At 44.5% G+C, this 24887-nt stretch overlaps 1 protein-coding gene across 2 annotated transcripts in view; it reads right to left on the bottom strand.

Moving 5' to 3' along the window:
- The window catches only part of LOC106583528 (receptor-type tyrosine-protein phosphatase gamma), a 255055-nt gene that overhangs the window by 54815 nt on the left and 175353 nt on the right, over positions 1-24887 (bottom strand). For both annotated transcript variants that reach the window (XM_045705290.1, XM_045705291.1), the window contains exons 5-7: positions 22537-22632; positions 16482-16548; positions 8847-9004 (exon numbers count right to left, since the gene is read on the bottom strand). In XM_045705290.1, the coding sequence (XP_045561246.1) occupies positions 8847-9004; positions 16482-16548; positions 22537-22632 (321 nt within the window). The remainder of the gene's footprint in view (positions 1-8846; positions 9005-16481; positions 16549-22536; positions 22633-24887) is intronic.

Genomic DNA, 24887 nt, shown 5'->3' with positions numbered 1-24887 from the left:
ATCTGATGAAGATCATCAAAGGTTAGTGCTGCATTTAGCTGTGGTTTGGGTTTATGTGACATTATATGCTAGCTTGAAAAATGGGTGTCTGATTATTTCTGGCTGGGTACTCTGCTGACATAATCTAATGTTTTGCTTTCGTTGTAAAGCCTTTTTGAAATCGGACAGTGTGGTTAGATTAACGAGAGTCTTGTCTTTAAAATGGTGTAAAATAGTCATATGTTTGAGAAATTGAAGTAATAGCATTTCTAAGGTATTTGAATAACGCGCCATGGGATTCAACTGGCTGTTGAGTAGGTGGGACGATTTCGTCCCGCCGACCCTAGAGAGGTTAATGTTTTTCCCCATAATCCTGGACTATCGGACCACCATTTTATTACGTTTGCAATCGCAACAAATAATCTGCTCAGACCCCAACCAAGGAGCATCAAAAGTCGAGCTATAAATTCTCAGACAACCCAAAGATTCCTTGATGCCCTTCCAGACTCCCTCTGCCTACCCAAGGATGTCAGAGGACAAAAAGAGGAACTCAATTTAACCTTGCGCAATACCCTAGATGCAGTTGCACCCCTAAAAACTAAAAACATTTGTCATAAGAAACTAGCTCCCTGCTATACAGAAAATACACGAGCTCTGAAGCAAGCTTCCAGAAAATTGGAACGGAAATGGCGCCACACCAAACTGGAAGTCTTCCGACTTGCTTGGAAAGACAGTACCGTGCAGTATCAAAGAGCCCTTACTGCTGCTCGATCATCCTATTTTTCCAACTTAATTGAGGAAAATAAGAACAATCCGAAATTTCTTTTTGATACTGTCGCAAAGCTAACTAAAAAGCAGCATTCCCCAAGAGAGGATGGCTTTCACTTCAGCAGTAATACATTCATGAACTTCTTTGAGGAAAAGATCATGATCATTAGAAAGCAAATTATGGACTCCTCTTTAAATCTGCGTATTCCTCCAAAGCTCTGTTGTCCTGGGTCTGCACAACTCTGCCAGGACCTAGGATCAAGGGAGACACTAAAGTGTTTTAGTACTATATCTCTTGACACAATGATGAAAATAATCATGGCCTCCAACCCTTCAAGCTGCATACTGGACCCTATTCCAACTAAACTACTGAAAGAGCTGCTTCCTGTGCTTGGCCCTCCTATGTTGAACATAATAAACGGCTCTCTATCCACCGGATGTGTAACAAACTCACTAAAAGTGGCAGTAATAAAGCCTCTCTTGAAAAAACCAAATCTTGACCCAGAAAATATAAAAAACTATTGGCCTATATCGAACCTTCCATTCCTCTCAAACATTTTAGAAAAAGCTGTTGCGCAGCAACTCACTGCCTTACTAAAGACAAACAATGTATAGGAAACGCTTCAGTCTGGTTTTAGACCCCATCATAGCACTGAGACTGCACTTGTGAAGGTGGTAAATTACCTTTTAACCTGTTGGGTCTAGGGGGCAGCATTTGCACGTCTGGATAAAAAAAATGTACCCGATTTAATCTGGTTACTAATCCTACCCAGTAACTAGAATATGCATATACTTATTATATATGGATAGAAAACACTCTAAAGTTTCCAAAACTGTTTGAATGGTGTCTGTGAGTATAACAGAACTCATTTGGCAGGCAAAACCCTGAGACATTTTCTGACAGGAAGTGGATACCTGATGTGTTGTATTGACTTTAAACCTATCCCATTGAAAAACACAGGGGTTTAGGAATATTTTGGCACTTCCTATTGCTTCCACTAGATGTCACCAGCCTTTACAAAGTGTTTTGAGTCTTCTGGAGGGAGATCTGACCGAACAAGAGCCATGGAACGGTGATGTCCCATTAGACACCTGGCGCTACTTCATGTTGGGTACCCTCGTTCCAATACGTTATAAAAGACTATGCATTCGTCCACCTTGAATATTATTCATGTTCTGGTTAAAAAGGCCCTAATGATTTATGCTATACAACGTTTGACATGTTTGAACGAACGGAAATATATTTTTCCCCTCGTTCATGACGAGAAGTCCGGCTGGCTTACATCATGTGCTAACGAGACGGAGATTTTTGGACATAAATGATGAGCTTTTTTGAACAAAACTACATTCGTTATGGACCTGTGATACCTGGAAGTGACATCTGATGAAGAGAATCAAAGGTAATGGATTATTTACATAGTATTTTCGATTTTAGATCTCCCCAACATGACGTCTAGTCTGTATCGCAACGCGTATTTTTCTGGGCACAGTGCTCAGATTATTGCAAAGTGTGATTTCCCAGTAAGGTTATTTTTAAATCTGGCAAGTTGATTGCGTTCAAAAGATGTAAATCTATAATTCTTTAAATGACAATATAATATTTTACCAATGTTTTCTAATTTTAATTATTTAATTTGTGACGCTGACTTGACTGCCGGTTATTGGAGGGAAACGATTTCCTCAACATCAATGCCATAGTAAAACGCTGTTTTTGTATATAAATATCAACTTGATAGAACTAAAAATGCATGCATTGTCTAACATAATGTCCTAGGAGTGTCATCTGATGGAGATTGTAAAAGGTTAGTGCATCATTTTAGCTGGTTTTATGGTTTTGGTGACCCTGTCTTTGACTTGACAAAACATTACACACAACTCTTGTAAATGTACTGTCCTAACATACTCTAAATTTATGCTTTCGCCGTAAAACCTTTTTGAAATCGTAAAACGTGGTTAGATTAAGGAGATGTTTATCTTTCAAATGGTGTAACATAGTTGTATTTTTGAAAAATTTGAATTTTGACATTTATTTGGATTCAAATTTGCCGCTCTTGAAATGCACCTGCTGTTGATGGAGTGCACCACGGGTGGCACGCTAGCGTCCCACCTAGCCCCAAGAGGTTAATGGCATCAGACCAAGGCTCTGCACCTGTCCACGTGCTCCTAGAGCTTAGTGCTGCTTTTGATACCATCGATGACCACATTCTTTTGGAGAGATTGGAAACCCAAATTGGTCTACACGGACAAGTTCTGGCCTGGTTTAGATCTTATCTGTTGGAAAGATATCAGTTTGTCTCTGTGAATGGTTTGTCCTCTGACAAATCAACTGTAAATGTCGGTGCTCCTCAAGGTTCCGTTTTAGGACCACTATTGTTTTCACTATATATTTTACCTCTTCGGGATGTCATTCGAAAACATAATGTTAAATTTCACTGTTATGCGGATGACACAGAGCTGTACATTTCAATGAAACATGGTGAAGCCCCAAAATTGCCCTCGCTAGAAGCCTGTGTTTCAGACATAAGGAAGTGGATGGCTGCAAACTTTCTACTTTTAAACTCAGACAAAACAGAGATGCTTGTTCTAGGTCCCAAGAAACAAAGAGGTCTTCTGTTGAATCTGACAATAAATCCTGATGGTTGTACAGTCGTCTCAAATAAAACTGTGAAGGACCTCGGCGTTACTCTGGACCCTGATCTCTCTTTTGAAGAACATATCGAGACTGTTTCAAGGACAGCTTTTTTCCATCTACGTAACATTGCAAAAATCTGAATCTTTCTGTCCAAAAATGATGCAGAAAAATTAATCCATGCTTTTGTTACTTCTAGGTTGGACTACTGCAATGCTCTACTTTCCGGCTACCCGGATAAAGCACTAAATAAACTTCAGTTAGTGCTAAATATGGCTGCTAGAATCCTGACTAGAACCACATTTTTTTTTATCATATTACTCCAGTGCTAGCCCCCCTACACTGGCTTCCTGTTAAAGCAAGGGCTGATTTCAAGGTTTTACTGCTAACCTACAAAGCATTACATGGGCTTGCTCCTACCTATCTTTCCGATTTGGTCCTGCCGTACATACCTACACGTACGCTACGGTCACAAGACGCAGGCCTCCTAATTGTCCCTAGAATTTCTAAGCAAACAGCTGGAGGCAGGGCTTTCTCCAATAGAGCTCCATTTTTATGGAATGGTCTGCCTACCCATGTGAGAGACGCAGACTCGGTCTCAACCTTTAAGTCTTTACTGAAGACTCATCTCTTCAGTGGGTCCTATGATTGAGTGTAGTCTGGCCCAGGAGTGTGAAGGTGAACGGAAAGGCTCTGGAGCATCGAACCACCCTTGCTGTCTCTGCCTGGCCGGTTCCCCTCTCTCCACTGGGATTCTCTGCCGCTAACCCTATTACAGGGGCTGAGTCACTGGTGTTCTTCCATGCCGTCCCTAGGAGTGGTGCGTCACTTGAGTGGGTTGAGTCACTGACGTGGTCTTCCTGTCTGGGTTGGCGCCCCCCCTTGGGTTGTGTCGTGGCGGAGATCTTTGTGGACTATACTCGGCCTTGTCTCAGGATGGTAAGTTGGTGGTTGAAGATATCCCTCTAGTGGTGTGGGGGCTGTGCTTTGGCAAAGTGGGTGGGGTTATATCCTGCCTGTTTGGCCCTGTCCGGGGGTATCATCGGATGGGGCCACAGTGTCTCCTGACCCCTCCTGTCTCAGCCTCCGGTATTTATGCTGCAGTAGTTTATGTGTCGGGGGGCTAGGGTCAGTCTGTTATATTTGGAGTATTTCTCCTGTCTTATCCGGTGTCCTGTGTGAATTTAAGTACAGTGGGGAAAAAAGTATTTGATCCCCTGCTGATTTTGTACGTTTGCCCACTTACAAAGAAATGATCAGTCTATAATTTTAGTAGGAGGTTTATTTGAACAGTGAGAGACAGAATAACAACAAAAAAATCCAGAAAAACGCATCTCAAAAATGTTATCAAATGATTTGCATTTTAATGAGGGAAATAAGTATTTGACCCTTCTGCAAAACATGACTTAGTACTTGGTGGCAAAACCCTTGTTGGCAATCACAGAGGTCAGACGTTTCTTGTAGTTGGCCACCAGGTTTGCACACATCTCAGGAGGGATTTTGTCCCACTCCTCTTTGCAGATCTTCTCCAAGTCATTAAGGTTTCGAGGCTGACGTTTGACAACTCGATCCTTCAGCTCCCTCCACAGATTTTCTATGGGATTAAAGGTCTGGAGACTGGCTACGCCACTCCAGGACCTTAATGTGCTTCTTCTTGAGCCACTCCTTTGTTGCCTTGGCCATGTGTTTTGGGTCATTGTCATGCTGCAATACCCATCCATGACCCATTTTCAATGCCCTGGCTGAGGGAAGGAGATTCTCACCCAAGATTTCACGGTACATGGCCCCGTCCATCGTCCCTTTGATGCGGTGAAGTTGTCCTGTCCCCTTAGCAGAAAAACACCCCCAAAGCATAATGTTTCCACCTCCATGTTTGACGGTTTGAGATGGTGTTTTTGGGGTCATAGGCAGCATTCCTCCTCCACCAAACACGGCGAGTTGAGTTGATGCCAAAGAGCTCCATTTTGGTCTCATCTGACCACAACACTTTCACCAGTTGTCCTCTGAGTCATTCAGATGTTCATTGGCAAACTTCAGACGGGCATGTATATGTATTCTTGAGCACGGGGACCTTGCGGGCGCTGCAGGATTTCAGTCCTTCACCGCGTAGTGTGTTACCAATTGTTTTCTTGGTGACTATGGTCCCAGCTGCCTTGAGATCATTGACAAGATCCTCCCGTGTAGTTCTGGGCTAATTCCTCACGGTTCTCATGATCATTGCAACTCCACGAGGTGAGATCTTGCATGGAGCCCCAGGCCGAGGGATATTGACAGTTCTTTTGTGTTTCTTCCATTTGCGAATAATCGCACCAAATGTTGTCACCTTCTCACCAAGCTGCTTGGCGATGGTCTTGTAGCCCATTCTAGCCTTGTGTAGGTCTACAATCTTGTCCCTAACATCCTTGGAGAGCTCTTTAGTCTTGGCCATGGTGGAGAGTTTGGAATCTGATTGATTGATTGATTGCTTCTGTGGACAGGTGTCTTTTTTACAGGTAAGAAGCTGCGGTTAGGAGCACTCCCTTTAAGAGCGTGCTCCTAATCTCAGCTCGTTACCTGTATAAAGGACACCTGGGAGCCAGAAATCTTTCTGATTGAGAGGGGGTCAAATACTTATTTCCCTCATTAAAATGCAAATCAATTTATAACATTTTTGACATGCGTTTATCTGGATATTTTTGTTGTTATTCTGTCTCTCACTGTTCAAATAAACCTACCATTAAAATTATAGACTGATCCTTTCTTTGTCAGTGGGCAAACGTACAAAATCAGCAGGGGATCAAATACTTTTTCCCCCCACTGTATGCTCTCTCTAATTCTCTCTTTCTCTCTCTCGGAGGACCTGAGCCCTAGGACCATGCCACAGGACTACCTGGCATGATGACCACTTGCTGTCCCCAGTCCACCTGGCTGTGCTGCTACTCCAGTTTAAACTGTTCTGCCTGCGGCTATGGAACCCTGACCTGTTCACCGGACGTGCTACCTGTCCCAGACCTGCTGTTTTCAACTCTCTAGAGACAGCAGGAGCGGTAGAGATACTCTCAATGATCGGCTATGAAAAGCCAACTGACATTTACTCTTGAGGTGCTGACTTGTTGCACCATTGACAACTACTGTGATTATTATTATATGACCATGCTGGTCATTTATGAACATGTCCTGTCCCCTTAGCAGAAAAACACCCCCAAAGCATAATGTTTCCACCTCCATGTTTGACGGTGGAGATGGTGTTCTTGGGGTCATAGGCAGCATTCCTCCTCCATGAAAAATCTTGGCCATGTTCTGTTATAATCTCCACCCGGCACAGCCAGAAGAGGAGTGGCCACCCCTAATAGCCTGGTTCCTCTCTAGGTTTCTTCCTAGGTTTTGGCCTTTCTAGGGAGTTTTTCCTAGCCACTGTGCTTCTATACCTGCATTACTTGCTGTTTAGGGTTTTAGGCTGGGTTTCTGTACAGCACTTTGAGATATCAGCTGATGTAAGAAGGGCTATATAAATACATTTGATTTGATCGAGCGAGACCCTTTTATTGCATTATTTGGGGTTTCCTTACCCACAATACAACTGACCAAAATGAATAAGGATGTAATTGCCTTTATCACTTTGTTAGCGAGACGATTAATATTACTTACATGGAAATCTTCTGCACCCCCTTCTCATGCGCTTTAGATTAAATCCATTTTGAATTGCATAAAGTGGAAAAAATTAAACAAACACTCAATGGGTCTGTAGACAAATTCTATGCAATGTGGGCTCCCTTCTTTTCTTATGTTAAACGACTACATTTCCCTGCAGTTCCAGAGTGATGTATATTTCTATATCGGTGATGTAAGAGGCCTGGTATGTGTTTACACGGCATCTGGTATGTCAAGGAGGACTGTATTATCTGTGCTAGTTGACCTGTAGCAACTGTATCAAAATATATAATTTTTTTTGTCTTTGTTTAAAAAATATATATATTATGTTTCTGTCTCACTCTTTGTTTTGCTGTATTGTTGTCCTTGATGTGTTGTTTTATATGACTACCAAATAACTTACAAGTGCAATTATTTTGTAAATGCTGGTGTTGAAAATCCAATAAACAAAGTTTTAAAAAATAAAGCAGCTGGAAGACTGCGTGGTGTGGTGTGTAGGTAATGTTAGGAGAGGTCATTTGCAGTAAATATGCAGTCACCTCCAGTATTTAGTGTGATATTCAACCTGGTGTCAGAGGGAATTTACAAGCCTGTAGCTGCCCGCAGCCAGTCTGTTTGCGTGTGTTCACAGCCCCTATAATTCACATACTGTAGCAGTAATTGGCTACACCTGTTTAATCATCCACCACATAGGCAGTTAATGTTTGATACACATAGGAAGAGAAGGAGGAGGGAGGCGAGGAAGGGTAGGAGGAGGAGGGGAAGAGGGGAGGAGTAGGTTGGTGTATAGAAACAGAGGGATAATAGTAAACTTGGGCAGTCTCCAAATTGTCAAACCTTCATATCAACCTTGTGTCATACCAGGATATTCGGTAATACCGGCACTGAACACAGGGGGCGCTGTTTTCTAACCCCACTGATACGCTATAATCCGAAGGTTAGCAATGCTAACAAGTACATGGCAAATCCCATAGAGAATACTAACTAAAAGGTAACGAGCGCATTGCGAACATTTTGTACAGTTTCTGTCCTAAACTATACAAGTATACAAGTAACTCAACAATGCTACTCACAGTTTGATGCACACACAACACAAATATTAGCCAGCAAGGATCTTGATCCAGGAGTGGTGATCTCTGCTGTTAGCAAGTGAATGCTTGATTTTGGAAGAAGCTAACCACAGCTAGATAGCTAACTAGCTACTAAATTAGCAAGCCAAATGCAAAACTGCAGAGCATTTAGCACATTTTGGATAGTTAACTTGACAGTTATAAGATATCTATCTAGCTGGCAAACATTTAGTTGTTAATTCCATACTGTAATTAGATCACCTGGCACTGCAAAACCATGAGTGACTCACAAGGCTCAGGTTTCTTGTCCTTGTATGCTTGTCAACAATCACCATGTGACTGGGGACTACTGTAAGCTTCCAAATAATGTGACAGTTAAATTGAAAAAACTTAGTTTCAATTGAATTGACGGTACTGAAAAACCATCCCGTGGCTTTTTCCAAATATCCTGATTTACGGTATATGCGGTATACCGCCCAAGCCGAGATGATAGTGTGTGCGTGTGTGTACATGTTTTCCTACATTATCAGGACCAGAATATCCTGACAAGTCCCCAGAATGTCCTGACAAGGTAGAAAAACAAAAAAAGTTTGCAAAAGTTTTTTTCAAAACCTGAATTTGTTAAAATGCTATTTTAGGCTTAAGGGTTAGTTTTAGGGTTAAAGTTAGAAGTTAGGTTTAGGGTTAGGGAAAATAGTATTTTGAATGGGAATACAGTTTAACTCCCCAAAATGTGTGTGTGTGTGTGTGTGTGTGTGTGTGTAACTGACCTGTGAGTGGGAGAGTAAGACGGGCCTGGAGAAGACGATCCACTCAACCACCTTGCTGCAGGGCGGGCTGGTGAGAGAGCCTGTGTAGCGGTAGTAACTCCCCAATAATGACGGTAGCAGATCCCTCAGGATAAATGGACTCAGGAATGTCTCCTTCTCTGAAAGGGGGAGAGACAGAACAGATACACACATCAACACAGAGAAAAACTAACTAACACATCAACACAGAGAAAAACGAACTAACACATCAACACAGAGAAACTAACTTACACATCAACACAGAGAACAACTAACTAACACATCAACACAGAGAAAAACTAACTAACTCATCAACACAGAGAAAAACTAACTTACACATCAACACAGAGAAAAACTAACTAACACATCAACACAGAGAAAAACTAACTAACACATCAACACAGAGAAAAACTAACACATCATCGTTCTCGAGGGGAGAATAGAGAGAGCACAGGAACGCATATATCAACACATAAACACAGCCCACACACACTCAGAAACCCACACACAATCAGAGACCCACACACAATCAGCGACCCACACACACACTCAGAGACCCACACACACACACTCAACTCAAATCAAACTTTATTTGTCACATGCGCCGAATACAACAATGTAGACTTTACAGTGAAATGCTTACTTACAAGCCCTTAATCAACAATGCAGTTCCAAGAAGAGTTACCCTCACTACCCTCTGTAGCGGTTGCCATACCAGGCGGTGATGCAACCGGTCAGGATGCTCTCGATGGTGCAGCTGTAGAACCTTTTGCGGATCTGGGAACCCATGCCAAAACTTTTCAGTCTCCTGAGGGGGAAAATGTTTTGTTGTGCCCTCTTCACGACTGTCTTGGTATGTTTGGACCATGATAGTTTGTTGGTGATGTGGACACCAAGGAACTTGAAACTCTCGACCCACTCCACTACAGCCCCGTCGATGTGAATGGGGGCCTTTTCCTGTAGCCCAAGATCAGCTCCTTTGCCTTGCTCACATTGAGGGAGAGGTTGTTGTCCTGGCACCACACTGCCAGTTCTCTGACCTCATCCCTATAGACCGTCTCATCGTTGTCGGTGATCAGGCCTACCACTGTTGTGTCGTCAGCAAACTTAATGATGGTGTTGGAGTTGTGTTTGGCAACGCAGTCGTGGGTTTACAGGGAATTCAGGAGGGGACTAAGTACACACCCCTGAGGGGCCCCAGTGTCAAGGATCAGCATGGCTGACGTGTTGTTGCCTACTCTTACCCCCTGGGGGCGGCCCGTCAGGAAGTCCAGGATCCAGTTGCAGAGGGAGGTGTTTAGTCCCAGAGTCCTTAGCTTAGTGATGAGCTTCGTGAGCACTATGGTGTTGAACGCTGAGCTGTAGTCAATGAACAGCATTCTCCCATAGGTGTACTCAGAGACCCACACACACTCAGAGACCCACATACTGTAAAGAAAATGTAGATTATTCCCACATATTTAAATAGAAAATAGACATTATAGTGCGTCTTTACGCCTATTTCAATCCCCAAATGTTTAGAGTACAGTGCATTTATTTACTGTGCATAATCAGCCATAAGTTCTGTATTTTATTTTAAATCAGGTAGGAGGATCCGTGTTTATTTACAACTGACAGTTATTGGGAACATCGCTCTAAGAGATTTTCGCTGGCGTCCTGTTTTACATGGACATTTCCTGCCTAAAAACCTCCTTCTGGCATTTGTTTGGCAACATCAGGGCTTAACAGAAAGGAGAGGAAGAGGAGGAGGAGGACGATCAGATAAAGTGTCCTGCTCTGACAACTAATCCATCGGTGGGCTGCTGTAGCCCGCTGTAACCACAGGGAGAGAGAGTTCCCTCCTTGGATACACCCTCCTGTGTTTTGAGGCTGCTGTCACAATCCGGGGTAGTAAAGTGGGAGATGGAGACAACCTGTGGTGGAAGCAGGACCTTGAGCTTGGGGTTAAGATATAAACCAAGCCATGTGGGTATGAGGGAGATCCTACTAACAGTCATATATGTTACTATGGAAGGATGAAGAGGACGCTATACCGTGGACTATGGGGAGTGGGACGAGACAGCAGACGTGTAGAGCAGAGGTGTAGAGCAGAGGTGTAGAGCAGATGTGTAGAGCAGAGGTGTAGAGCAGATGTGTAGAGCAGAGGTGTAGAGCAGATGTGTAGAGCAGAGGTGTAGAGCAGAGGTGTAGAGCAGAGGTGTAGAGCATAGGTGTAGAGCAGATGTGTAGAGCAGAGGTGTAGAGCAGATGTGTAGAGCAGACGTGTACAGCAGACGTGTAGAGCAGATGTGTCCCAACATCATGGGATGTTTCAGTAGTCACAGCATCTCTACTACCGCCTGACCTCAGACAGCACAACCCCTTTCTGTTCCCGACATCGTGTGTCGTTTCAGTAGTCAGACAGCACAGCCCCTTTCTGTTCCCGACATCGTGTGTCGTTTCAGTAGTCAGACAGCATAGCCCCTTTCTGTTCCCGACATCGTGGGTCGTTTCAGTAGTCAGACAGCACAACCCCTTTCTGTTCCCGACATCGTGTGTCGTTTCAGTAGTCAGACACCACAGCCCCTTTCTGTTCCCGACATCGTGTGTCGTTTCAGTAGTCAGACAGCACAACCCCTTTCTGTTCCCGACATCGTGTGTCGTTTCAGTAGTCAGACAGCACAACCCCTTTCTGTTCCCGACATCGTGTGTCGTTTCAGTAGTCAGACAGCACAACCCCTTTCTGTTCCCGACATCGTGTGTCGTTTCAGTAGTCAGACAGCACAACCCCTTTCTGTTCCCGACATCGTGTGTCGTTTCAGTAGTCAGACAGCACAGCCCCTTTCTGTTCCCGACATCGTGTGTCGTTTCAGTAGTCAGACAGCACAGCCCCTTTCTGTTCCCGACATCGTGTGTCGTTTCAGTAGTCAGACAGCACAGCCCCTTTCTGTTCCCGACATCGTGTGTCGTTTCAGTAGTCAGACAGCACAGCCCCTTTCTGTTCTCGACATCGTGGGTCGTTTCAGTAGTCAGACAGCACAGCCCCTTTCTGTTCCTGACATCGTGGGTCATTTCAGTAGTCAGACAGCACAGACCCTTTCTGTTCCCGACATCGTGGGTAATTTCAGTAGTCAGACAGCACAGCCCCTTTCTGTTCCAGACATCGTGTGTCATTTCAGTAGTCAGACGCACAGCCCCTTTCTGTTCCCGACATCGTGGGTAATTTCAGTAGTCAGACAGCACAGCCCCTTTCTGTTCCCGACATCGTGTGTCGTTTCAGTAGTCAGACAGCACAGCCCCTTTCTGTTCCTGACATCGTGGGTCGTTTCAGTAGTCAGACAGCACATCCCCTTTCTGTTCTCGACATCGTGGGTAATTTCAGTAGTCAGACAGCACAGCCCCTTTCTGTTCCCGACATCGTGTGTCGTTTCAGTAGTCAGACAGCACAGCCCCTTTCTGTTCCTGACATCGTGGGCCGTTTCAGTAGTCAGACAGCACAGCCCCTTTCTGTTCTCGACATCGTGGGTCGTTTCAGTAGTCAGACAGCACAGCCCCTTTCTGTTCCTGACATCGTGGGTCATTTCAGTAGTCAGACAGCACAGCCCCTTTCTGTTCCCGACATCGTGTGTCGTTTCAGTAGTCAGACAGCATAACCCCTTTCTGTTCCCGACATCGTGGGTAATTTCAGTAGTCAGACAGCACAGCCCCTTTCTGTTCCCAACATCGTGTGTCGTTTCAGTAGTCAGACAGCACAGCCCCTTTCTGTTCCTGACATTGTGTGTCGTTTCAGTAGTCAGACAGCACAACCCCTTTCTGTTCCCGACATCGTGGGTAATTTCAGTAGTCAGACAGCACAGCCCCTTTCTGTTCCCGACATCGTGTGTCGTTTCAGTAGTCAGACAGCACATCCCCTTTCTGTTCTCGACATCGTGGGTAATTTCAGTAGTCAGACAGCACAGCCCCTTTCTGTTCCCGACATCGTGGGTAATTTCAGTAGTCAGACAGCACAGCCCCTTTCTGTTCCCGACATCGTGTGTCGTTTCAGTAGTCAGACAGCACATCCCCTTTCTGTTCTCGACATCGTGGGTCGTTTCAGTAGTCAGACAGCACATCCCCTTTCTGTTCTCGACATCGTGGGTCGTTTCAGTAGTCAGACAGCACAGCCCCTTTCTGTTCCCGACATCGTGGGTCGTTTCAGTAGTCAGACAGCACATCCCCTTTCTGTTCTCGACATCGTGGGTAATTTCAGTAGTCAGACAGCACAGCCCCTTTCTGTTCCCGACATTGTGTGTCGTTTCAGTAGTCAGACAGCACAGCCCCTTTCTGTTCCTGACATCGTGGGTCGTTTCAGTTGTCAGACAGCACAGCCCCTTTCTGTTCCCGACATCATGGTTTGTTTCAGTAGTCAGACAATACAGCCCATTTCAGTTACTGACATTGTGGATTGTTTCAGTAATCCCTAGTGCCACCCCACATTAACCTTTCTGTTGCTGACATCATGGGTTGTTTCAGTAGTAAGACAGCCCAGTGCCGTATGGTGGTGCTACCTCAGACCTGCTAATGAATGGATGGCTGAGGCTAACAAGCTGGTGGAAAGCCCACCACCGCCACCCAGCTAGAAGAGAACAGTATAGTGCGTCCCAAATTGCACCTTATCACCTATGTAGTGTCCTACTTTGACCAGAGCCCTATGGGAATAGGGTAACACTTGGGACACAGCCTAAGTACCTAGCCAGAGAACCAGGAGCCTCCCTTGGACCATCAGAACAACAACACAACCCAGCATGCTTTTTAGTTTACTAAACCTAGCAATACCACCTGCCTGCTAGCCCCATTCTAGCCCCCTTCCAGCCATGTCAGATCATTCAGTATAGATAGTCAGTGTAATGAATGGGATAAAGACCCAGAGAAGCACGGAGGAGCTCCAGTTGTGTGAGATGAATCAGCATGAGTAAAGAGACCATATGCTCTCAGTTTATTCCCTTCTTCCATTAACATGTTTTCTCTCCGTCTGTCTCTGAGTGGACCCACATAAAGAGAACTACGTCAGTAGCACATTGTTAACCCAGCTGTATGTGTTAGTACACACAAAGCGTGCATGCACACATACACAGCGGCACGGCTCCATATGCAATACAATACAACTTCATGAATCCCTAAGGGGCAATTCGTTCAGGCCGGTGTGCGTGTGTGTGTTTAGGCAGGTGCAGCAGGGGATTAGGGAAACATGGTAAAGCACATCCGGATACGGGCTGGTGGAGACACGGCATTACTCATGTTTGTATCGACACCAGCTAACTCCACTTTCAGACCATACAGATAGGCATGTCTATCTGTGTCCCCCTAGCATTAAACATTAATGGTGCAAGCGAGCATGCATCTGATGCTGCTGCTGTGTATGTAAATTCTGTGTGTGTGTGTGTGTGTGTGTGTGTGTGTGTGTGAGCGAGCGAGACAGTGTTGACAAATTGAGGTTTAGATGCAATTAACTTTTCCGTCTCTTCTTTGCAGTGCTACACAGAGAGAGAAGCAGGGGTAACTCTGTACTGCCTTCCTCTTGATGGAAGACTGGGCTCACAGCTTCTGGTCAGACTCTAATTTGGGATTAAAAATAAACGCCAAGGTAAAGTATCTTCAAAAGCTTAAACAAATGGATGGAAGACCAGATGAGAGGCGTGGAATCTCTATTCACAGACAGTCTGGGAGATGTGTGATGTCTGATAATAGACAGTCTGGGAGATGTGTGATGTCTGATAATAGACAGTCTGGGAGATGTGTGATGTCTGATAATAGACAGTCTGGGAGATGTGTGATGTCTGATAATAGACAGTCTGGGAGATGTGTGATGTCTGATAATAGACAGTCTGGGAGATGTGTGATGTCTGAAAATAGACAGTCTGGGAGATGTGTGATGTCTGAAAATAGACAGTCTGGGAGATGTGTGATGTCTGAAAATAGACAGTCTGGGAGATGTGTGATGTCTGAAAACAGACAGTCTGGGAGATGTGTGATGTCTGATAATAGACAGTCTGGGAGATGTGTGATGTCTGAAAATAGTCAGTCTGGGATATGTGTGATGTTTGAAAATAGTCAGTCTGGGAGATGTGTGATGTCTGAAAATAGTCAGTCTGGGAGATGTGTGATGTCTGAAAATAGACAGTCTGGGAGATGTGTGATGTCTGGGAGATGTGTGATGTTTGAAAATAGACAGTCTGGGAGATGTGTGATGTCTGAAAATAGTCAGTCTGGGAGATGTGTGATGTTTGAAAATAGACAGTCTGGGATATGTGTGATGTTTGAAAATAGTCAGTCTGGGAGATGTGTGATGTTTGAAAATAGACAGTCTGGGATATGTGTGATGTTTGAAAATAGTCAGTCTGGGAGATGTGTGATGTTTGAAAATAGACAGTCTGGGAGATGTGTGATGTTTGAAGTAATCACCTCACATTAACCTCACAAACAACAACTTGGGAAATCATTTCTCTGTCTCTTTTTTTTAAATTTGTATTTTTTTGTGGACATTCATTGAGTGCTCTTGTGTGTGACTGAAAGCCCTATACAGCCAGCAGTATACCACCATGCATCCCACTGCTGGCTTGCTTCTGAAGCTAAGCAGGGTTGGTCCTGGCTGGATGGGAGACCAGATGCTGCTGGAAGTGGTGTTGGAGGGCTAAGGAGATCCTAAAGCAATGAAGGGGACATTGCCCTGCATAGGGTGCTGTCTTTTAGATGGGAAGCTAAAGGGTGTCCTGACCCTCTGTGGTCATTCAAATCCCATGGCACTAGGGCCTCCTGAGTGGCGCTGTGCCACTAGAGATTCTGGGTTCAAGTCCAGGCTCTGTTGTGATCGGGAGACCCATGGGGCGAAGCACAATTGGCGCAGTGTCGTCTGGGTTAGGGGAGGGTTTGGTCGGCAGGGATGTCCTTGTCCCATCGTGCACTAGCGACCCCTGTGGCGGGCTGGGTGTAGTGTATGTTGACACTGTCACCAGGTGTACAGCGTTTCCTCTGACATGTTAGTGTGGCTGGCTTTTGGGTTAAGTGGGCGTTGTGTCAAGAAGCCGTGCGGGATGTGTTTCGGAGGATGCATGGCTCCCGAACTTCCGTACGGGAGACACAGTGATGAGACAAGACTGTAACTACCAATTGGATACCATGAAAAAGGGGTCATTTTTTAAATATAAAAATGCAAATAAATAAAAATAATCCCATGGCATTTATCATAAGAGTAGGGGTATTAAACCTGATATCATCCCCCTCATTCCTAATTGGTATACAATCACTCCTCACCCCTCGACCTGATAGCTGGTGAGTGTTCTGGCACAAAAATGGTCGCTGTGGATGAGGTGAGTTTCCCCATTACTATGTAAAGCGCTTTAAGTACCTCAGTTGGTAGAAAAGCGCTATATAAATCCAATTATTAGTATGAATTATAGCGAAAGTGATAAAGCCAAGGTCCTCTTTAACAATCATTAGTGTGTCTGTATTTATATCTGTGTTTCTGTGGGAAGACTGAGAACCTGGGGCCCTGCTGACTCTGTAGTTAACTGAGAAGTGCTATAGAACTAAGGTTGTTGAACAGCAGCACAGCGAGAGAGTAGTAGACAGTAGTAGTGTGAGTGCCAGTGGTATACTCACCGTGGTGTACAACCCGTTTCAGTCCCTGGATGATGGGCTCTACGGCTGGATTGTCTCTCCGCCCCACCTGAAGACAACAAACAAGACACAGGATATTTTACAGGACAGCCCAGAACAGCAGTTACAGTACCCACACTCAGTTCAGTACACATATCACATTTATTACCAACATTCCCAATGTGCTATTTACACTTAGAGGGGTGAAAAAAAGTGTTGAGATATGGGGACCGCTCCTCCTCCTCATCGTCCTTCCCATTCCTAATTCAGGTCAGTCCAATGAGAGTAATAGTCTGTAACTAAGTGCTGAATGTGGATAATAATATGAACCCCTTAGCGACCATTCATACACCCTCAGGGAGCCTAAATGCAGCTCGATTAGAAATGGTAAACTGGTGTGTCTGTGTGTGTGTGTATATGTGTATATGTGTGTGTGTGTATATGTGTGTGTGTCTGTGTGTGTGTGTGTGTATGTGTGTGTGTGTGTGTGTGTGTGTGTGTGTGTGTGTGTCAGGTGTGTGTGTGTAAATGTGTGTGTGTGTGTGTGTGTGTGTCAGGTGTGTGTCCTGCTCTTTAAAATGTAATTCAGCGGGATACATGTGTGTTGGCGCTGATGCTAATTGCTGAAGGGCTGTCAGAAAAACAGTGGTAGCATTTAGGTCTTCAATCACACAAGGTCCGTTGTTGTCTAGCCACAGACCTAGAAATACCTGTGTCCCCACTCCTACCTGCCTGCCTCTCTGTCAGAGAGGAACTGTGCCAGCCACTTTGTCTGTGTGGCTCTGAGTGTTAGGATAGAGTGCTTCTATGTAATAGATCACATCAGTATAATAGAAATAGAACCAGCCATTTTACTATGGCGTTGCCATGGCTAAATCCTTGCCAACACGCCCCCAAAAATGGAACATGAAAACAATATTCTGCTGAGGCGCACTTTGAAGATGCTAGAACAGTCCACATTTACTTTTCATCTGCAACCAAAACGAGTAATGAATAGAAGAATCAGAAAAACACTATACAAAAGTATGTGGACATCCCTTCAAATTAGTGGATTCGGCTATTTCAGCCACACCCGTTGCTGACAAGTGTATAAAATGGAGCACACAACCATGAGATCTCCATAGACAAACATTAGCAGTAGAATGGCTCGTACTGAAGAGCTTAGTGACTTACAACGTAGCACCGTCATAGGATTTCACCTTTCCAACATATCAGTTCGTCAAATTTCTGCCCTGCTGGAGCTGCGCCAGTCAACTGTAAGTGCTCGTATTGTGAAGTGGAAAGATCTAGGATCAACAGCGGCTCAGCCGCGAAGTGGTAGGCCACACAAGCTCACAGAACGGGACCGCAGAGTGCTGAAGCGTGCAGCGTGTAAAATTAGTCTCTCCTCGGTTGCAACACTCACTACCGAGTTCCAAATTGCCTCCGAAAGAAAAGTCAGCACAATAACTGTTCGTCGAGGGCTTCATAAAATGGGTTCCCATGGCCGAACAGCCGCACACAAGCCTACAATTACCATGCGCAATGCCAAGCGTCAGCTGGAGTGGTGGAAAGCTCGTCGCCATTGGACACCATTGGACTTCTCTGGAGTGATGAATCACACTTCACCATCTGATTCTGTGCTGCCATCTATGTGGCAACAGTTTGGGGAAGGCCCTTCCCTGTTTCAGCATGACAATGCCCCCGTGCACAAAGCGAGGTCTATCGAGATCGCTGTGGATGAACTTGACAGGCCTGCACAGAGCCCTGACCTCAACCCCATCGAACACATTTGGCATGAATTGGAATGATTACTGCGAGTAAGGCCTAATCGGCCAACATCAGTGCCCGACCTCACTAATGCTCGTGGCTGAATGGAAGCAAGTCCCCGCAGCAATGTTCCAACATCTAGTGGAAAGCCTTCCCAGAAGAGTGGAGGCTGTTGTAGCAGCAAAGGGGGGACCAACTCCATATTAATGCCCATGATTTTGAAATGAGATGTTCGACGAGCAGGTGTCCAAATACTTTTGGTCATGTAGTGGATTTACCTAGTCGGCTTGTTGTGTGTTTTATGTGAGATAAATATTCCTCTAGAGACGCATTGAAGTTGCGAGTTCCCTAGGGAGGGAAACATGCATTCTGACAAGCAGTCAATGCACAACAATGCTTGAAATTGCGAAAACAGCAGTTTTAATGGTACTTGTTAAAAAAAGGGGGATCCCAGCTTTCCATTCCTCATTTATTTATTTCTCAACTCTTAAATATGTGCAAACTGAACCATTTAAAACCCAGAGCAGCGGCATTATTAAGCACCTAAAAGGCGCTGCATGGTCAATCTGACATCTGCATTTTCCATGCTGCATTAATGGTGAGACGTCCTCTGCAGAAGTCAGGGCATTCATACTTCTTGCACTTCACCGAGCAGCGCAGAGCTGTTGAGCAGAGCTGTTGTGAAGGAAGTTGTCAAGGAAGTGAGTTTGTGTTTATAAAGGACCTCCCGCCCCTACCTACCGTCAAGAAATCATGTCAATGCGGAGCTGTATAGAGCTATATGGCGCCCTCCGCATTGTTACAAAATTTGGGAGGCGCACGGCGATGTCCTACGGAGGTGAATTTGACCTCTGAATTCCTCCGGGGGCAACGCACCACATTTTTGGATCAAGCATAAATTGTCTTTTACTCAGCAATTTGCTGTGAGTGCATAGGGGAGAGTGGGGCTAAATGTAACATGGGTCAACTGTAGGGTAACTTAGGGTAAAACGCTACCCTACCTCAAAATCATTTGGCAACCAGGGAAGGTGTTGGGGGGGATGGTGACCTGAATTGGTTTCTTTGAGAAGTACAGGCAGGGGGCGTGTTACCCCGGGTGGCAGGTTATCCTAACATGTAGGCCTACATTATATTCACTGTGTGTATGCAATTTCTTGGGACAACATTCATCAATAGAATGCTAACTAGTTAAAAGATCACATTTGGGATCTGGCTAATGATTATTCCAATAGGGTAACTGCAGACAGGCAACCTCATGCTTCAACCTATTTACAGTGGGGGAAAAAAGGATTTGATCCCCTGCTGATTTTGTACGTTTTCCCACTGAAAAAGAAAGGATCAGTCTATAATTTTAATGGTAGGTTTATTTGAACAGTGAGAGACAGAATAACAACAAAAATATCCAGAAAAACGCATGTCAGAAATGTTATAAATTGATTTGCATTTTAATGAGGGAAATAAGTATTTGACCCCCTCTCAATCAGAAAGATTTCTGGCTCCCAGGTGTCTTTTATACAGGTAACGAGCTGAGATTAGGAGCACACTCTTAAAGGGAGTGCTCCTAACCGCAGCTTGTTACCTGTAAAAAAGACACCTGTCCACAGAAGCAATCAATCAATCAGATTCCAAACTCTCCACCATGGCCAAGACCAAAGAGCTCTCCAAGGATGTCAGGGACAAGATTATAGACCTACACAAGGCTGGAATGAGCTACAAGCTCATCGCCAAGCAGCTTGGTGAGAAGGTGACAACATTTGGTGCGATTATTAGCAAATGGAAGAAACTCAAAAAATCTGTCAATATCCCTCGGCCTGGGGCTCCATGCAAGATCTCACCTCGTGGAGTTGCAATGATCATGAGAACTGTGAGGAATCATCCCAGAACTACACAGGAGGATCTTGTCAATGATCTCAAGGCAGCTGGGACCATAGTCACCAAGAAAACAATTGGTAACACACTACACCGTGAAGGACTGAAATCCTGCAGCGCCCGCAAGGTCCCCCTGCTCAAGAATACATATACATGCCCGTCTGAAGTTTGCCAATGAACATCTGAATGACTGAGAGGACAACTTGTGAAAGTGTTGTGGTCAGATGAGACCAAAATGGAGCTCTTTGACATCAACTCAACTCGCCGTGTTTGGAGGAGGAGGAATGCTGCCTATGACCCCAAGAACACCATCTCCACCGTCAAACATGGAGGTGGAAACGTTATGCTTTGGGGGTGTTTTTCTGCTAAGGGGACAGGACAACTTCACCGCATCAAAGGGACGATGGACGGGGCCATGTACCGTCAAATCTTGGGTGAGAACCTCCTTCCCTCAGCTAGGGCATTGAAAATGGGTCGTGGATGGGTATTCCAGCATGTCAATGACCCAAAACACACGGCCAATGCAACAAAGGAGTGGCTCAAGAAGAAGCACATTAAGGTCCTGGAGTGGCCTAGCCAGTCTCCAGACCTTAATCCCATAGAAAATCTGTGGAGGGAGCTGAAGGTTCGAGTTGCCAAACGTCAGCCTCGAAGCCTTAATGACTTGGAGAAGATCTGCAAAGAGGAGTGGGACAAAATCCCTCCTGAGATGTGTGCAAACCTGGTGGCCAACTACAAGAAACGTCTGACCTCTGTGATTGCCAACAAGGGTTTTGCCACCAAGTACTAAGTCATGTTTTGCAGAGGGGTCAAATACTTATTTCCCTCATTAAAATGCAAATCATTTGATAACATTTTTGACATGCGTTTTTCTGGATTTCTTTGTTGTTATTCTGTCTCTCACTGTTCAAATAAACCTAGTATTAAAATTATAGACTGATCATTTCTTTGTAAGTGGGCAAACGTACAAAATCAGCAGGAGATCAAATACTTTTTCCCCCCACTGTATTTCTAGCCACAATTCCGCATCAGTTGGGCTACAGGTGATAATGCTTATTCTTAATAGCATACCTGATAATATGGACCATGTATAGGCTATATGCATGGTCCAATATGTTCAAATAATTGTACCAACATGTTATTGATCATTGTGGGTGTATGTTGGAGAGTGATGATGCTGGGTTAGTGTACAGATATAAACCAACAGGGAAACAAAGTGGAGTGCTCATCCTTGTGTGCTCAGTAGAAGGTTCATTTCATTGCAGAAATAAAATATGTATTCGCTTTTTGAATTTAGAATACCATATACTTATCCAATAGCTTTTTGTAACAACCCACATACTAATACAAACAGGCAGGCAGACGGACAAATACTTTTCTTTTAGGTAAAGAGGGGATTTTTAAGAGATAGCGGCAGAGGAAGCCCTTATTCTCTCACTCTGTCTGTGCTTCTCTTTCACTGTAATGACTCCCTGAAGACACCTGTCTGTCTGTCTGTGCTTCCCTTTCACCGTAATGACTCCCTGAAGACACCTGTCTGTCTGTCTGTGCTTCTCTTTCACCATAATGACTCCCTGAAGATACCTGTCTGTCTGTCTGTGCTTCTCTTTCACCATAATGACTCCCTGTAGACACCTGTCTGTCTGTCTGTGCTTCTCTTTCACCGTAATGACTCCCTGAAGACACCTGTCTGTCTGTCTGTCTGTGCTTCTCTTTCACTGTAATGACTCCCTGAAGACACCTGTCTGTCTGTCTGTCTGTGCTTCTCTTTCACCGTAATGACTCCCTGAAGATACCTGTCTGTCTGTCTGTGCTTCTCTTTCACCATAATGACTCCCTGTAGACACCTGTCTGTCTGTCTGTGCTTCTCTTTCACTGTAATGACTCCCTGAAGACACCTGTCTGTCTGTCTGTGCTTCTCTTTCACCATAATGACTCCCTGAAGACACCTGTCTGTCTGTCTGTCTGTGCTTCTCTTTCACTGTAATGACTCCCTGAAGACACCTGTCTGTCTCTCTGTGCTTCTCTTTCACCGTAATGACTCCCTGAAGACACCTGTCTGTCTGTCTGTGGCAATGACAGAGTCACAGCTCTCTGGATAGGGATGATGTGTGTGTGTGTGTGTGTGTGTGTGTGTGTGTGTGTGTGTGTGTGTGTGTGTGTGTGTGTGTGTGTGTGTGTGTGTGGTGTGAGTGAGTGAGAGAGAGAGAGAGGGAATAGTTATGTACAATAGGGATATGGGAAGTTGGAAGTAAAGCGAGGAAGAGGAAGAAAGATTCCATGTGCCTCAGGAGAGCAAGCAGCTTTCGATCAGTGTATCCATTACTGTTGTTCATATTTTCCAATGAGCACTATATTCCTACCCTCTACCCTCCTGTTTCACTGTGTTTGGGAACAAATGAAACCAAAATATCTCAACACAGCCCGAAGCCAGTCTTACCTCAAAGAACACAGCCAGCGCAGCAATCATGCGTTTCTCCTTGATGGCCGCACTGAGACTGTCAAAGTCATCAGAGTTGTACAGGTAGATCTGCATCTGTGGAGAGAGCGAGAGAGAGAGAGAGAGAGCAAACAGAACATTAGAGGTTGCTCTTAAGTGATTCTTGCACGTCAAAATCAATCAGTTATTTGGACAGAATGCAGTGAACACTGGCAGGTACCCAAAACATATTTCCTTTCAGTAGGTTGCAAATAAACAGTACAACTTTCAATGGTTATAAAATCATTTCTAAAAAAAATACTAGTTTCTCTTTCCCCCTCTTCTCCGTCATTCTGTCTACCTCACACAAACCCACTGTTATCACACATCCCAGTGCTGTACTGTAATACTGTATGCTGCTGTATTTACAGAAGCATAATCACACATCCCAGTACTGTACTGTAATAGTGTATGACGCTGTATTTACAGAAGCATAATCACACATCCCAGTGCTGTACTGTAATACTGTATGCCACTGTATTTACAGAAGCATAATCACACATCCCAGTGCTGTACTGTAATACTGTATGCCGCTGTATTTACAGAAGCATAATCACACATCCCAGTGCTGTACTGTAATACTGTATGCCGCTGTATTTACAGAAGCATAATCACACATCCCAGTGCTGTACTGTAATACTGTATGCCGCTGTATTTACAGAAGCATAATCACACATCACAGTACTGTACTGTATCCCGCTGTTCTGACAGTAGCAGCAGGGTTCTACTAGGACTGGGACAGTACCAGTATGGCAATATTTTTTACATGGCAATAATAAAATCTGTCAAATGTGAAACGCTTAAAAGTAATAATACATACACAATGAATAACGATAAATGTGTTTTTTTATTTAACCAGGCAAGTCAGTTAAGAACAAATTCTTATTTACAATGACGGCCTACTCTGGCCAACCCCAGCCAACACTGGGCCAATTGTGCACCACCCGTATGGGACTAATCATGGCCAGATGTGATATAGCCTGGAATTGAACCAGGTACTATAGTGACACCTCTTGCACTGAGATTCAGTGCCTTAGAACGCTGCGCCACTCGGAAGCCCACTATAGTGTAGGGGTATGAAGTAATTGAGGTAGATATGTACATATAACCAGGAATAAAGTTACAGACAATAAACAGTACCAGCAGCGTATGTGATGAGTCAAAGAAATTAGTGCAAAAAGGGTGAATGGAGATAGTTAAATAGTTAACCAAATAGCTACCTGGACTAACTATTTATCAGTCTTATGGCTTGAGGGTAGAAGCTGTTCAGGGTCCTGTTGGTTCCAGACTTGGTGCATCGGTACCGCTTGCAGTACGGTAGCAGAGAGAACAATCTATGACTTGGGTGGGTGGAGTCTTTAGGGTCTTCCTCTGACACCACCTGGTATAGAGGTCCTGGATTGCAGGGAGCTTGGCCCCAGTGATGTACTGGGCCGTATGCACTGCCCTGCCCTGCGCTTTGCGTATGTAAGCCAAGCAGTTGCTATACCGAGCGGTGATGCAGCCAGTCAAGATCCTCTCAATGGTGCAGCAGTAGAACATTTTGAGGATCTAAGCGCTCATGCCAAATATTTTCAGTCTCCTGAGGGGGAAGAGGCTGTTCATGACTGTGCTGGTGTGTGTGGACCATGATAGATCCCTATTGATGGAACTTGAAGCGCTCGACCCGCTCCACTAGTCCAGGATCCAGTTGTAGAGGGAGGTGGTCAGTCCCAGGGTCGTTAGCTTAGTGATGAGCTTGGAGGGCACTAAGGTGTTGAACACTGAGCTGTAGTCAATAAACAGCATTCTCACATACAGTGCCGTGAAAAAGTATTTAGTACGGTCTAGTGTAGGTCAGTATCCAGATTTTCATATCTTCATACCGTCTTTCTCTCACCCCAGGATATATGGTATTACCAAATTAGTACACAAGGTGGCGCCAAAAATGCAAAAACAAACATTGGGCATCTATTTTTAATTTTACTTTTATTTAACTAGGCAAGTCAGTTAAGAACAAATTCTTATTTTAAATGACAGCCTAAGAACAGTGGGTTAAGTGTCTTGTTCAGGGGCAGAACAACAGATTTTTACCTTGTTAGCTCAGGGATTCAATCTTGCAACCTTTCGGTTATTAGTCCAACGCTCTAACCACTAGGCTACCTGCCATCTATTACCAGAAGGCTAACAAAATTAGCACACGTAATAACGGATTTCCATGGAGACGGCTAGCTAAATATGCTAACGAGCGCAAAAGAAAATAAACAAGTTGCAAAGACAGCTCATAAATTTATACATATATATGTAGGAACTACCGAATGTCATTTTTGGTG

Source organism: Salmo salar, chromosome ssa22 (genome assembly GCF_905237065.1).
Source record: "Salmo salar chromosome ssa22, Ssal_v3.1, whole genome shotgun sequence".
Classification (NCBI taxonomy): domain Eukaryota; kingdom Metazoa; phylum Chordata; class Actinopteri; order Salmoniformes; family Salmonidae; genus Salmo; species Salmo salar.
This window is presented reverse-complemented; position numbering and strand designations above follow the sequence as displayed.